Raw genomic sequence first — 16,693 nt, 5'->3', positions numbered from 1 at the left:
CTATACCTCGGACAGTAACAAAATGTTTTTTTTTTTTTTAAAGATAAGTCCTATTAATGAGATAAAGAATGTAGAAAATAAGATGATAGCTGTAGGAAAACTTTTATGGAATGACATCAACACCAGAAAATACAAGCAATAACTTTTCATCCTTCATTAATTCAACACCATTAGGAGGTACCACTACATTGACAGCAGTTCCTGCTTCAGCACCACCTTCCTCCACTCCACCATCTATCAACTATGCTGAAACTATCAGAAAATTAGAACAGCAAATAACTGTAAGTATGACATGAGCTGGTCAAAGCCGAAAAAAAAATAGAAATATTATCCAGACATTTTATAAAATCCTAAACTGAATCTATTTTATAGCTTTTAGTCATTTGATAATTTTAAAAGTCCAAAAAATAGCCAGGCTATTCAAACATGGGCAGAAAAAAATTAAACAAAATTTACTGGGCTTGAATTGTATGCAAAGTATATGATTATATTGAATTTCTTCTTTTTAGACTTTATGTAGAGGACCCCATACTCCTCAAACAAAAGAAGAATTAACTAAGCTTCAGATTTTACTCCAGAAATCTAAACAAAGAACAGTTAAAGGTATGTTATTAAGAAAAAAAAAATATTTTCGCATTTATTTAAAAATTTTACTTAAAAAAATAAAAGATTTATCAACTTTCTGTTAAAAAAATTTTATTCAATGTTATGTATTGGCTTTTATATTTTCTGGGCACTTGGCATTACTTTTATAACTTTTATAAAAACTTTTGTTGTTGTTGGGTAAGAGCCAAAGAGCAATCAAGTTATATTATGGATGGAGTGTAGTACTCCGCAGAAAAAAAGGAAACAGATCATCCTGTTAAAACATATTTAATAAGTTTTTTTATTTGGAGTTGAAAGTTTTTTTTTTATTTCTTCAGCTTACAGGATCCATAGTAACCAAAATGGAGAATTCACCTGGTTTAAGTGGAGTAGCAGGTTTACCACAATCATCACCAATAACACACACTTCCTCACCTACTACTACACCTATAGCTATGACTGGTTCTCCTATAGTCCGTCCTGCCAGTACCGGTAGTGTTGCTTCACCCTATGTGCCTGTCACTACCCCAGTAGTTAATAATACTGTGGGTGGGGGATCTGTTGGTGCTGCTACTGTTAGTGATAGTAAAGTATTAGATAAGAGAAGGCTACAAGAATTAGTGAAAGAAGTTGATCCTTTAGAACAACTAGATGATGATGTGGAAGAGGTACATATTTTTTTGATATACCTACATTAAAACAACATTGTGGATGTATTTGCTTATTACCACTATAAAGACTTAAGTTTTGATCAGATTTTGATTGAACTCAATATGTTAATGAAGATTGATTGTCCTTGACAAGCTAAAATAGTCAAATTTGACTTGTGAAAACAATGGAGACTGCAGCTTTGATGAAACTTGGTACGCTTATGTATATTGATCAGATCTTGGAAGAGTTGAATTTGTATGTGATTGAGTCTGCAGAAGAATACTGCAACTAATGTTGTTGCTGTGTATTGTATGGTTGCATTGATTTTTCAGAATGGTGGACTGGCTTAGAGCAGTGTAGTTTTTTTCAGATGGGACAATAATCCTTTAATTTATATGAAAGTCGCATTTCTGCATTGATTGATGTTTCAGGTGTTGTTACAAGTAGCAGATGATTTTATAGAGAATGTTGTTAGCTCAGCTTGTCAAATAGCTAAACATAGAAAATCTAATACATTAGAAGTAAAAGATGTTCAGCTATATCTAGGTAATAACTGTCAACTTTCTTCAAAAGATTCACTTAAAAGTATGACTCCTCTTTTCTCGAGACTCGACCTTATATAGAAAACACATTTATATATAGTTAGAAGTATTTTTAAGGGAATTTGTGATTTTCGTACATTTCTAGTACTTCTGAAAACTATTTACATACATTCAAGACCCAAATCAAAGCCCGAAAATGTAAAGTATTATTAAGTATTAAAGAACTAATATATGAATTTACTAAAACTTTTGCTGTTAATATGTTTGTAGAAAGAACATGGAACATGTGGTTACCTGGATTTGGTTCAGAAGATGTCCGACCATTTAAAAAGGCCTGTGTTACAGAGGCTCATAAACAGGTACATAGGTTATTTATTATGTACTGCGTAGTATTGTTGGAAAGAACAACTGAATGTAAGACAAAGCTCTTGATTTTTCAATTTTAATTTTTTCCTTAGAACTAAATCAGATTATAGAAAAGAATGACTAGCTTGAGAGAGATTAATTTTGAGTGACTCAGTTTGAATTAACTTATTGCGTGCACAGAAATTATTCTTGCTTCAAAAAACTAGCCTGTTCTATAAAATTTCATTGTAGATGAACTGGTTTCTATAAAATTTCATTGTAGGTGGACTGGTTTCTATAAGATTTCATTGTAGGTGGACTGGTTTCTATAAGATTTCATTGTAGGTGGACTGGTTTCTATAAGATTTCATTGTAGGTGGACTGGTTTCTATAAGATTTCATTGTAGGTGAACTAGTTTGTATAAAATTTCATTGTAGGTGAACTGATTTCTGTCAAATTTCATTATAGGTGAACTGGTTTCTAACAAATTTCATTGTAGGTGAACTGGTTTCTAACAAATTTCATTATAGGTGAACTGGTTTCTAACAAATTTCATTATAGGTGAACTGGTTTCTAACAAATTTCATTATAGGTGAACTGGTTTCTAACAAATTTCATTATAGGTGAACTGGTTTCTAACAAATTTCATTGTAGGTGAACTGGTTTCTGTCAAATTTCATTGTAGGTGAACTGGTTTCTATCGTAGGTGAACTGGTTTCTATCAAATTCATTGTAGGTGATGTGAACTGGTTTCTATAAAATTCATTGTAGGTGAACTCGTTTCTATCAAATTTCATTGTAGGTGAACTGGTTTCTATCAAATTTCTTTGTAGGTGATGTGAACTGGTTTCTATAAAATTCATTGTAGGTGAACTCGTTTCTATCAAATTTCATTGTAGGTGAACTGGTTTCTATCAAATTTCTTTGTAGGTGATGTGAACTGGTTTCTATAAAATTCATTGTAGGTGAACTCGTTTCTATCAAATTTCATTGTAGGTGAACTGGTTTCTATCAAATTCATTGCAGGTGATGTGAACTGGTTTCTATAAAATTCATTGTAGGTGAACTCGTTTCTATCAAATTTCATTGTAGGTGAACTGGTTTCTATCAAATTTCATTATAGGTGAACTGGTTTCTAACAAATTTCATTATAGGTGAACTGGTTTCTGTCAAATTTCATTATAGGTGAACTGGTTTCTAACAAATTTCATTATAGGTGAACTGGTTTCTAACAAATTTCATTGTAGGTGAACTGGTTTCTGTCAAATTTCATTGTAGGTGAACTGGTTTCTATCGTAGGTGAACTGGTTTCTATCAAATTCATTGTAGGTGATGTGAACTGGTTTCTATAAAATTCATTGTAGGTGAACTCGTTTCTATCAAATTTCATTGTAGGTGAACTGGTTTCTATCAAATTTCTTTGTAGGTAAACCGGTTTCTAGCGAATTTCAATGTATGTGAGCCGGTTTCTGGCAAATTTCATTGGAGGTGAACTGGCTTGTAGCAAATTTCAATTCATTGTTATATTACTTGATATAACATTATTTACGATGCAGGGTTATTTTTGTTATTTCAGAGAATGGCTTTGATAAGAAAGACATTAAAGAAATATTAAAACTGTATATAGTAAACTGATGATGTTACCAAAGTTTAACAATGTGAACACTGAGTAAAAATAATATTTAAAATCATAAATCATGTACCCTTTACTTTAAGCAACTCAAAAAACTTAACTTAAATTTTTGTACACCCTTAACTTAAAGTGTTGTATACCGTAAACTTAAAGTGTTGTATACCCTTAAGTTAAAGTGTTCTATACCCTTAACTTAAAGTGTTGTATACCCTTAACTTAAAGTGATACTACGTCTTAGAATTAACATAAAATTTAAGAATTTTAAACTTGGCGAATCAGAGCCAGTAAATATATCTTGTGTCATGAATAACATAACAGGATCCTAAGACGTAGTATCACTTTAAGGTGTTGCGTACCCTTTACTTTAGGTGTTGTATACCCTTAACTTAAGGTGTTGTAAACCCTTAACTTGAAGTGTTGTATACCCTTAATTTGAAGTGTTGTATACCCATAACTTAAGTATTGACGTTTGCATTATGAGACATCACTTGATCAATCTCGGTAATTTTGTGACTTGGTAAAGGTAATTTTGTGGCCGTTAGAAGGGTCAAAGGTGATTGAGCTGTATAAATTTTCAAAATCATGTATCATTACATTTGTATATATTATATAGTCATTTAAATAAAGATATATACCACATATTTCAGTTTATTTTTTAGACAAGCAAAGATATTTGTTCACAATTATGTCTGAATCAACCCAATAAAGCGAGCAGTCCATTTCATTCCAATGTAGAATATATTGTAATAAACTAACTTAAGACCAGACTACTGATACCTAAAGGTGCGGGCACACAAGCGGTCTTGGTCGGAGATTTTTGTCTCTGACTCGAATCTTGAGTTAAATCTTGTTATGTCTGTACTTCCATGACAAGATTATCGTGTCTCTGACAGGATTTGTAATATCAATAATTGATAATTGTTGTAAGACAGACATTCATCATTCAATCAAATTCCTATTCCTTCCAATTGCATGCCCGGCACCTGATTATCGGCAAGGTGGCAAATGACTGACGGGAGGTTTTTGTCTCCTTGTGTGCCTGTGCCAAAACAAGACTCTAATCGGCGACAAAAGTCTCTGACCAAGACTGACCCGCGCCTTAAACTACCTAAAACATAAATGGACTGCTCATTTACCTAATAAAGATGAAAAGATACTCCTGACACCTGGAATTATTGCACAGATGTGGCTGGCCACAGTCACACCTCCCCTTTTCTGCTTTGTAACGTTTGGTATTTGGAAACCATGATTATGTATAAATTACAACAGCATAAAATTTTTGTTAGGCAAAAAATTTTGCTCACCAGTAGAGTTATCAGTTTAATAGTGTAGCATGGAAAAAATACCACTACACATCTTAAAATATCTGCCTGGATCAATGAATTAGGTGATTTAGATATTAAGATTCTTGCTTCTTCATGATATGAGGAACATCATAGGCGTTGTCCTTTAGCTCTAAACAGTAGACTCTGGCTACCTAAACCCACATATTTTTCACTTCTCACAAGTCAACCCACTATCTATGGATAAGCAACTAATCTTGAGACCAAGCCCAAACACAGCAGAGTGAGTGACTTTCTTGCTATTCCTAAGATCAAAGGAATTTTTAATATCATGTTATAATATTGATTGAAATATTAAAGACCAAACTTAAATGTTGTCTGATCTTACTCTCCTGTGATGGAGACTGGAAAGATGTCAAACCAAAAAAAGACAGGTAAACAAACTAGCAATTTGTGAAACAAACTTTTTAATTTCACCAGAACTTTGTGAACTTTAAAAAGTTTATTGATGAACTTTACAACTAGGACTACATTCACATTTCCTTGGCATAGCATTATTTCATATTTATTTGTTAGCTTAAGTTTTTAACCCTTTGTACAAGGCAAATAGCATAATCAAATGTCCCTTACCTAAGATCCAAGCTATATTAAAATAGACCTAACTTCTAAAGCATATGACCAGTTACTGCTAGGTAAGCTAGGCCTATTGCTTAGTTTTTGTGACTGGTAGCGTGACAGGCTCCTCAAGAGTTGATACCACTACTACTCTTTGGCCATATCAAGTTCTAAATCACATTTTGGCTATCATTTTTGCATAAATTGAAATATTAATCTCCAAATATTGCTGAGAGTCTTAGGTTGTCTTTGGGTTGATGAATATGCCAACCATTGAAAACAAAATTATTTGAAACTATGAATGTACAGAGGGAGATTTTCAGTTCAAAATGTGTCATTTTCACATGAAATTTCTTGGAGAGAAGTGTGTTCATTTCAAGTGCAAAATTTTCAAAACTTATATATTCATGGACCCAAAGGCATTCTAAGACAATTGGTATGAACTTGATATTCATATTTTGAATATTTGTGACATGAGAGAAAAAATTCAATTTAGAACTCAATGTGACCAGAGAGTAGAATAAGCTTGTTTTACATTTTAGTTTAAAAGTGTCTTGGTTAAAGTAAGAGATCTGAAGTGAATTTTTTTGGTAGGCCTACACAACAGACATAAAATAAAATGGTATTGAAATTGACCAGTTTACCTAATGAGTGTATTTGTAATATATTTACATTTTTATCCTTTAAAGATCTCATCAGGTAATTCATTAATAACATTTCTTTGGCTCTTAATTACCATGGCTTTATAATCTGTAGTCTTAGATATATATTTATAATTAAAGCTGAGTTGACTGAATTGAGGACAGTTAAAGTAACTATTTGCCATAAATGACTGAAACTCAAATCTAAAAATTTGAGAGACTGAGAACAGTTCAGTTAAAGTTTGCACCAAAAATATGAAATCAAGATAGAACCCTATCAAAAATAAAATATAAAAAAGTCTGGATGAAATTATTAATTATTACTCAAGGAAGTGCAGTGATGGGTTGACTGCATGAAAACAGCATTAAGACATTCAGATGTGACAATAAACCATGACCCTCATTGCTCATTGTATCTGAACTATGTACAACCCTGTGCAGAATACTGGACATAAAACTCACTTTCATTTCATTTTGTAGGTGTTCTCAGGTTTGTCATAGATTTAATGCTATTACTAAAGATGATGCATTATGGAAAATACAGGCCATACGACAATTTTTACTCAAAACGTAAGTAATAGTCTGATTTCCTTTGACCTCTGATAGTTAATATAGACTTTATTCAGATAGAAAAAAGAAATAACCTCTGTTTTTCTATCATACCTCCAAAAAATGTCAAATCATCATAATCTCACCTCCACTGATATTGATAAGCTAGTGCTTATTTACAAGAGTGGAAAAAAAGCACTACTCAGTTTGGAAATTTCTGAAAAGGAACTGATTCGAACTGTCTGTAACACTTTTCAGATTTAAAATCTGGTTCTTCGTCAATTTAACAAATGGTCACATTTGGGCTATTCATATTATTAACATTGTCAATGACAATTATGACAACAGATATCATCTGCACATCAGAATGTCACCTCTTTTTTTATTAAATTTTGTGATGCACATTTTTCTAAAAACACGACAAGTAGCTGGAAGTGAGCTCTATCACCTGGTCAAGCAAATATTTATATCACCATATCACTTAAATGGATTACAGAAATGATGTGTCTACTACATGGAAGGAAACATTTCAAGATTATTACAAGAAATTCAAAGATGAGTTAGAAGTTTATCCTGCTATACGTCATGCTTGGAATCAAATGGAGAGCTATATCGAGAAATATATGCCTATGGAGTTTGAATCTTTAAGAGGTAATGTACAACTTTGAAGAGTTAAACAATTTGTCAAAAATATTTTAGAGTTCATATTTTTATGTTTTAACATATGTGTTTGCCTGAATTTGGTAAACTCAACTTGAACCAGATGATCTGTAGTGCGATATTCGATTTTATGACATATAATTCTCGCAATGTACCCTCACTGGTGCTGCAACTTCTAGAATGTAATACATTCTGTCTTCCTAGTTACTAAATGCTCTAAAACACTGTATCAGTCAGTAGGCCTATAATTAAAGAACATTCTTCAAGGGAGATCATTTAGAGATAATATTAGTCAGAAATTTCTTTTCTCTGCTCAGTGCATGTATTATTTCAGCAAAATAATTTGTGTCCTTGATTTCATTTTAGGTCCAGTATCAGATGAAGATTTACTATATGCAGAAAGAAAACTAAAAAGGCGTTTTCCTCCTGATATTAGATGTTCTATGAAAATACATAATGGACAAACACCTGAACCAGGACCAGGGTGAGTGGTTATTTGTATGCTCTAAGAAACTGTCATGTTTAATTCTTAATCAACAGATTATTTGGTTTAGCTTCGTTGTGTTAAATGGAGCTATAAAGGTATCAAGATACAGATTTTATATTTCAGATTATTTGGTTTAGCTATGTTATCAGATTATATTATATCTGAAAAGTTATTAGATTGTAGAACTATAAAGAAACAGATTTTATATTTCAGATTATTTGGTTTAGCTATGTTATCAGATTATATTATATCTGAAAAGTTATTAGATTGTAGAACTACAAAGATACAGATTTTATATTTCAGATTATTTGGTTTAGCTATGTTATCAGATAATATTATATCTGAAAAGTTATTAGATTGTAGAACTACAAAGATACAGATTTTATATTTCAGATTATTTGGTTTAGCTATGTTATCAGATTATATTATATCTGAAAAGTTATTAGATTGTAGAACTACAAAGATACAGATTTTATATTTCAGATTATTTGGTTTAGCTATGTTATCAGATTATATTATATCTGAAAAGTTATTAGATTGTAGAACTATAAAGATACAGTTTTTATATTTCAGATTATTTGGTTTAGCTATGTTATCAGATAATATTATATCTGAAAAGTTATTAGATTGTAGAACTATAAAGAAACAGATTTTATATTTCAGATTATTTGGTTTAGCTATGTTATCAGATTATATTATATCTGAAAAGTTATTAGATTGTAGAACTATAAAGATACAGATTTTATATTTCAGATTATTTGGTTTAGCTATGTTATCAGATTATATTATATCTGAAAAGTTATTAGATTGTAGAACTATAAAGATACAGTTTTTATATTTCAGATTATTTTTTTTAGCTATGTTATCAGATTATATTATATCTGAAAAGTTATTAGATTGTAGAACTATAAAGATACAGTTTTTATATTTCAGATTATTTGGTTTAGCTATGTTATCAGATTATATTATATCTGAAAAGTTATTAGATTGTAGAACTATAAAGAAACAGATTTTATATTTCAGATTATTTGGTTTAGCTACGTTATCAGATTATATTATATCTGAAAAGTTATTAGATTGTAGAACTATAAAGATACAGATTTTATATTTCAGATTATTTGGTTTAGCTATGTTATCAGATTATATTATATCTGAAAAGTTATTAGATTGTAGAACTATAAAGATACAGTTTTTATATTTCAGATTATTTGGTTTAGCTATGTTATCAGATTATATTATATCTGAAAAGTTATTAGATTGTAGAACTATAAAGATACAGATTTTATATTTCAGATTATTTGGTTTATCTATTTTATCAGATTATATTATATCTGAAAAGTTATTAGATTGTAGAACTATAAAGATACAGATTTTATATTTCAGATTATTTGGTTTAGCTATGTTATCAGATTATATTATATCTGAAAAGTTATTAGATTGTAGAACTATAAAGAAACAGATTTTATATTTCAGATTATTTGGTTTAGCTATGTTATCAGATAATATTATATCTGAAAAGTTATTAGATTGTAGAACTATAAAGATACAGATTTTATATTTCAGATTATTTGGTTTAGCTATGTTATCAGATTATATTATATCTGAAAAGTTATTAGATTGTAGAACTATAAAGAAACAGATTTTATATTTCAATATTTCAGATTATTTGGTTTAGCTATGTTATCAGATTATATTATATATGAAAAGTTATTAGATTGTAGAACTATAAAGATACAGATTTTATATTTCAGATTATTTGGTTTAGCTATGTTATCAGATTATATTATATCTGAAAAGTTATTAGATTGTAGAACTATAAAGATACAGATTTTATATTTCAGATTATTTGGTTTAGCTATGTTATCAGATTATATTATATCTGAAAAGTTATTAGATTGATGAACTATAAAGATACAGTTTTTATATTTCAGATTATTTGGTTTAGCTATGTTATCAGATTATATTATATCTGAAAAGTTAATAGATTGTAGAACTATAAAGATACAGATTTTATATTTCAGATTATTTGGTTTAGCTATGTTATCAGATTATATTATATCTGAAAAGTTATTAGATTGTAGAGCTATAGCTGATACCATGGTAAGATATTTCTGATTTCTGTTCTGATTGAAATCTTTTAATTATGAATTTTAAAACTTGGTTGCAACCAAACGACAAGGAATCAACAGCCTAGACCAGCGCTTCTCAACCTCACTGACATCATTTCTCTGCGGAAGAGTTCTTACAAATCCATTCCTCTTCAAAAGAAATCAGTCATTTTGAAACGTATTTCACTCGAAATATGTATCAAGCGATTAACAATGAAAAGATAATAAATCATACTTATCGAGATGACCTGTATGACCTGGGCGAATGACATTAATTTCAGTCATAGATCACCTCGCTCAGTTATCTTTAACAAACCATGGTTCTCTGTGAGTACATCATAAACCATGCAGAACCCGCACTCCAAAAAATACATGGTAAGAAATAGCAGCAGTAGATTCCTCCCCCTTGGCTACAATTGCTCCCCATGGTCTTCCAAATCCTCCGTTAAGGAGGAATTCCTCCCCTATTGAGAAGCACTGGCCTAGACAACAGATAGATTCAGTGAGTTTAAGTCTGGTAGCTTGGATTGATCAAGTGTCTGATCATTGGAATGGGGCAATGTACATAAACAGTACAGTCTGTGTCAATTTTAGATATTCTCAACAGATGGGCTAATGCCACTATCCTGATACATAGTATATTGCATTAGGATGTGAATCAAACAGGAGCAGAAAGTAGTTAGTCTCTTAAAGGAATTTGATAAATGATTTTGATAATTTAGGATGAGATTGAAGGATGTGTGAGATTAACAGAGTGTTTTGCCTCATCAACCTCAAGATACCTATCTTTAACAGAAAGTAGTGGTTATCCTGAAAATCAAATATTTTATCCTTGTAATGCTACCTCAGATTTAACTAGATGTGATCATTTTATAATAGGTTAGTTATTCATCTCATTTCATCAATTTATGATACCAGTTGGCCTACTGTGAAATAAATAATTTTTGTGAGAGATCTTATCAGCTGATTCTTTGGATTTACATCCTAACCATGTAAAAAGAAACCTTGTGAATGATCTTTATTAATTTAAAATGAGTATTTACAAAAGAAAAACAGAAGAATAATTCAAGAATTTTGATGAAATACAAAACTTTAAAAAATAAAAAAAAAATAAAAAAAGGATTTTACGAATTTCATTCCTCATAATTTGTTTAAGTTACTTACTAAGTTTCCATTCCAGCCAATTCATTTTGTGAGGTATTTTGTACATTTACTCAAGAATTAGAAGATGATATTTATTATAAATGGAATAATTATGGTAATCCCCTGATGTAAGTCTTATTCTTTAAGTTTTATAGTTTATTTCAAGGGACATTCTTGAATGTATGTAATAGTCTTCAGAAGTACAAGAAATGTACAAAAATTCCGTCAGGCTAGGAATTTCTTTTCCTATTTCTAGAGATGTCTTTTCTATATATGGCAGTGTCTCAAGAAAAGACAATTCGTCATTTAACCCTTCGAAGGGAGATAATTCTGGACACACATGGGTTTGAAGGCTCAAATTTCGACGGTGAGCTGTGAACACTATTACTCATTGGCTTAGCTAAAAAATTCACCTTTCTGAAAGTAATTTACAATTGGTACAAAAAATGGCGCATATCTCCCTTTAAGAGAATTAAGTCACTGAATTTTTAGACTAAAATAGCGAATAAATTCCAAAAAAAAAATATTTTATTATAGATTTAAACAGGATGAAGACTGTATAGCTGTTACAGATTATATATTTACTGTTACTGTAGGAACTATTTTATTATAGATTTAAACAAGATGAAGACTGTATAGCTGTTACAGATGATATATTTACTGTTACTGTAGGAACTATTTTATTATAGATTTAAACAGGATGAAGACTGTATAGCTGTTACAGATGATATATTTACTGTTACTGTAGGAACTATTTTATTATAGATTTAAACAAGATGAAGACTGTATAGCTGTTACAGATGATATATTTACTGTTGCTGTAGGAACTATTTTATTATAGATTTAAACAAGATAAAGACTGTATAGCTGTTACAGATTATATATTTACTGTTACTGTAGGAACTATTTTATTATAGATTTAAACAGGATGAAGACTGTATAGCTGTTACAGATGATATATTTACTGTTACTGTAGGAACTATTTTATTATAGATTTAAACAAGATGAAGACTGTATAGCTGTTACAGATGATATATTTACTGTTACTGTAGGAACGTATTTTATGGCACAAATGAGTACTGTTAATCCTCCAATGTTCCTATTTGCTTACAGAATCAAGTAAGTTTTTGATTTCTTTATGCAATGGCCACACAATTTTTCCAGGGGCCGCATGCAAGTGGGAGGAATGGGGAGCAGCCTCTAGATCTAGGGATTTACAAAGTCTATTTTGCATATAGATTGATACCAAAGAAGTTCAGTGGTAATAATAAGAGAAAAGATCTATCTCTTTAATGTATCATCATTAAGTTTTTCAATTCATTGGATCCATATGAAGCGATGTCATGTGTTCTCTCTGTTAGCTGATCATAATTTTTTGTAGCATGTCAATGAAAAGTGATGCCAGTTCAAGTAAATCCTGTAAATTAGAAACTAGACATTGGATTATTACTGATGAAGAAGGTTCTGAAGAAAGAGTTGATGGTGCAGGTGTTATAGGTAGATCATACAATATCTTCACAATGTCAAGCCATACGAACTTCTTATACCTGGACTGCAACATCCACCCATCTTTCAATCACGTAATGGAGCGATTTGATTGGATTGTACGCCAGTGAATATAGTCAATCATTGCCCTCAACAGACAAACTGCCAAACATTAAGGCTTACTGTGTACAGACTTTCTATAGAGGACTCTTTTTGATTGGCTGTTATTGCTAACGTAAAGTCCAACCAAATTGCTGCATTTACAAATTTACGGTGGCTATTGCACTGAAGGTAAAGGATGAAGTTCGTAGTAGCTTGACATTGTGAAGATCAAGCAGATTATTTTCCAATGAAAACTATTGCCGTACTCCTTGTCTGATAAGCTCAATAGAAGGCGCAGTTTTCATTTGAAAGGCTAGATATTTTAACAAAGGTTTTGGGTTTGATATCAGTAAAGGTACAAAACGGCTGACATAGCTAATGTATCTAGTTCATCAAATGGGACGATAAGATGGATACTCTAGGCTGTCCTGTGTTTATTGTTGTTATCGAAATGTCCCTTCTTTTTTTTTTTTTTTTTTTTTTTTTGTTTCGTCCACACTTTCCCGTGCTTAGACTACAGTAGTTGCAGCAACGCTTCAAATTTCATAGACCTTCTATATAGGTGACGATGTGCATAAATATAAATTGGAACATTTTTGCAAAACTGGAAGTGCCACAGTTCAACATATGAAAAAAGTCGAAAATCGGCTCTAGGAGGCATATTTTTGCATTGATTTTCTTCGGGTTTTCATTTTTACAATCTACCTGTAATTTCTGACCTGATAGCACTTGAAAAATTACGAAATTCGGAAATTCGTCGCTCACTTTTTTCGATCAAATTTTTCAATTTTTTTGCAACTTTTTTGCTTTTGCATCGATTGATCTGAAATTTAATATGCAAAGGGACATCACTAAAGCAAATAATATGTAGTTGTCAAATATTTAACTTTACTTCCGGTTTTAAACGGGGAATCAATAGAAAGTACAATCCACTTCCTGTCGAATAACTTCCGGTGTAATTGAAATAGGTCAACGAAATTTATGCTGATCGTAAGTAAATGCTAATACAAAAAAACGAAGAAAATAAAATCCAGACCGGAAGTGATACTTTGGCCGCCATATTGAAAAAACACACTTTTGTAAAACTCAAAATGGGGCCTCAGGGTAAATGTTCAAATTTGATGTGAATGTATTCCGCAATCAATTGCGCAAAAAACATTGGGAGCCGAATTTTGAATTTCGCTTTTGCTTTTTTGCAACTTCCGGTTGAAATCTTTTCATGCTTTAAACGATCACATCATGTGACCTTGACCTTTGATGACCTTGACCTTCATAGGGTCAAAGGTCATTGACCTTGGCTATCATTTGATACTTTGACCTTTGACCTCCGACATGTACTTCCGGTTTTATAGCTATCCGTAAAAAGCCAAATTCGCAACTTTGGACTGCTCTAGCACGTGACCTAATTAACCTAGAGAGTTAATTTTTTCGGTTTCCTAATGTGCTGTTTATGCACTTTACATAGATATAGAACAATTGCTTTTTTAAAGCAAAATTGAAATTGGTGATTTTTTCAAATTTGAGTTTTGTTTTACCATATTTGTGTCATTTTGATCTTGGTGTATGTATATCTTATGACCTATTTTATGTAGAACCTTGATATTTGGAATACAACTAAACAGTTTGAATATGAATTCACCTATGACAAAAAAAATTGGGGTGGGCGTGGCACATCCGGGTTGAATTTCTAATTGTTTACATTTTGGGGCTGGGGCATAACTCGCATAGGATACGTTTGTTAAAAAAGGGCCTTTGCACACAATTACCTCTTCCTTTTGGCCAGTTTGTGTTAACAGCTCAGTTGTTTCAGCTTTATAGTTCCAAAAAAGGAACGGGTTTTAACATTTGGATATTTTCATTTTTCGATTTTGACCTTTGTTGACATTTGTTGACCTATATCTTTTGACCTGAATAATGTAGAAGCTTGCAATTTAAAACACAACATAACATTTAGAATATCAATTACCCTATGCAAAAAAAATTAAGGTGGGCGTGGCACATTTGGGTTATATTACTCATTATTGATATTTTTGGCCAGGAGCATAACTCGCAAAGTATACGTTTGTTCAAAATGGAACTTTGCATACAATTACCTCATATTGTGAGCCACTTTGTCTTAGAATTTCGGTTGTTTCCGCTTCTTAGTTAAAAAAAAAAAGGAACAGGTTTTGGAAATTGAAAATTTTCAATTTTTGACCATGACCTTTGTTGACCTTGACCTTTGTAGGATCAAACGTCATTGGCATTGGCTATCTATTTGTACTTTCATATTTGCTGTCCTATGTCAACTTCCGGTTTTATAGTCGTGTGCCATTAGAAATTTTGATGACATATATCTCTTGATCTTGACCTTTTTAGACTTTCTCTTTTACAAGATCAAAGGTCATTGACCTTGGCTATCTGCTGATACTTTCATTTGTGAGGTCTGACGTCTACTTCCGGTATTAGAATCTTCTAAAAAATGAAAATTTCTCAACTTTAGACAGTTCTTGCGCTTGATCTAATTATCGTGGATGGATGATTTTTTCGGGGTCTTTTGCAATTTGCTACATTTGCAAAGTCCCACTCTGTGCCACGAGTGGCTCTAGTTTTTTTTATTTTTTTCATTTTGCAGGAGAATACCCAGTCATGGTACCTGGAAGGACTTATTCTTGGACAAGCTGTACAAGTTTTAAAACAACTTATGGCAATATGAAAGGATATTTTATGATGAGAGGTCTAGAAAATGGCGACTCCATCCGAATTGATTGCCCTTGCTTTCATATGAAGTGCCTACCATATGAAACATATGAACAAAGAAAAGAGAGACAGTTACGGCTGAAAAAGAAATTATGATGAAGAATAAGTCTTTGATCTTAATTCACATCTGACGAGATTGTACACCCTTTTGGTCAAAGGAAGCGGAACTCTAATAAATTAGAGGAAAATCATCTCCAAGGACAAGAGTAAGCTAATCAACCACCAGATGATGTTAGGATAATAACTATCCGACAACAATGTTTACAGATTGCAATTATCCAATCATTTTTGTATTAATTAAAATATAAACTCTCAACGGTCGATGGAATCGTTATCGTGCACAGTTTGCATTACATGGGGCCCAGAACGACCAAACGTTTTTCCTCTATTAGCCATTCGACCTGCATCACAGACAAAGGAGACGGGTGTCGTATTTGGAAGTGATTTTAAATAGGTTTTCTGATTTTTATATGTGGGACCATTCCAATTTTCAATCAGACGTCTGCGTTCCTGCAACTCCACTAAAACTAAGTCTTGATGAAATCGCGAAGGGCCTCGTGCGATACAAGCATATTTTGAGATTAGTGAGGTCAACAAACTCTTATTTTTGTGGAATTGCAGGATCCACAGACGTCTGACTGACAAGTGGAACTGTGCAAATTGATGCTATCAGAGTCCCCGATAAACATATAAACTATTTAGAAAACCTCTTTACAATCCCTTTAATTATATTTATAAAAAGTACAATAATAATATAATATTATACATTTTAATACACAATCTACTTTTAGTAGTTATAATCAATTATGTACAGCAAATAGGCGTCCGCTTTCAACAGCCGTGACCAATCAATGATATTTAAATGTATCCAATACTCGAGCAGGATTTTCTTTTGTGACGACTTTAAACCTTAATAAGAGCTCAAGTACTTAATATTTTCGCAGTCAAGTCGGTAAATCGAATTTGACCGATATTTTTTTTTTATGTAATAACAATATCAGCTTAAAATAGTATTGCTTGTCTAAGAATGAACTTCAAAATATTATAATTAGTACAGATTAAAATTTAGAATATTGTTTTTACCGAGGAAATTTGGATCATTAATTTTTGGTTCAAAATTCAAC

The 16,693-nt window shown here is 31.5% G+C and overlaps 2 protein-coding genes across 2 annotated transcripts; both read left to right on the top strand.

Annotated features, from left to right (window-relative positions):
- Positions 1-1,139: 1,139 nt before the first annotated feature.
- On the top strand, positions 1,140-3,733 carry LOTGIDRAFT_58640 (hypothetical protein; the record flags this gene model as incomplete). The annotated part of the gene is made up of 4 exons (XM_009066039.1): positions 1,140-1,253; positions 1,668-1,782; positions 2,049-2,137; positions 3,701-3,733. Coding segments are annotated over 4 exons (351 nt in total), but the record flags the coding sequence as incomplete, so codon positions are not given.
- Positions 3,734-6,777: 3,044 nt separating this feature from the next.
- On the top strand, positions 6,778-15,665 carry LOTGIDRAFT_131282 (hypothetical protein; the record flags this gene model as incomplete). Its single annotated transcript, XM_009066151.1, has 9 exons — positions 6,778-6,866; positions 7,342-7,496; positions 7,872-7,989; positions 9,106-9,203; positions 10,836-10,983; positions 12,111-12,180; positions 12,220-12,362; positions 12,625-12,740; positions 15,445-15,665. Coding segments are annotated over 9 exons (1,158 nt in total), but the record flags the coding sequence as incomplete, so codon positions are not given.
- Positions 15,666-16,693: the final 1,028 nt, after the last annotated feature.

Source organism: Lottia gigantea, assembly GCF_000327385.1.
Source record: "Lottia gigantea unplaced genomic scaffold LOTGIsca_73, whole genome shotgun sequence".
Taxonomy (NCBI): Eukaryota; Metazoa; Mollusca; class Gastropoda; family Lottiidae; genus Lottia; species Lottia gigantea.
Note: the sequence above shows the minus strand (reverse complement) of the source record. Positions and strands in the feature narration are given on the sequence as shown.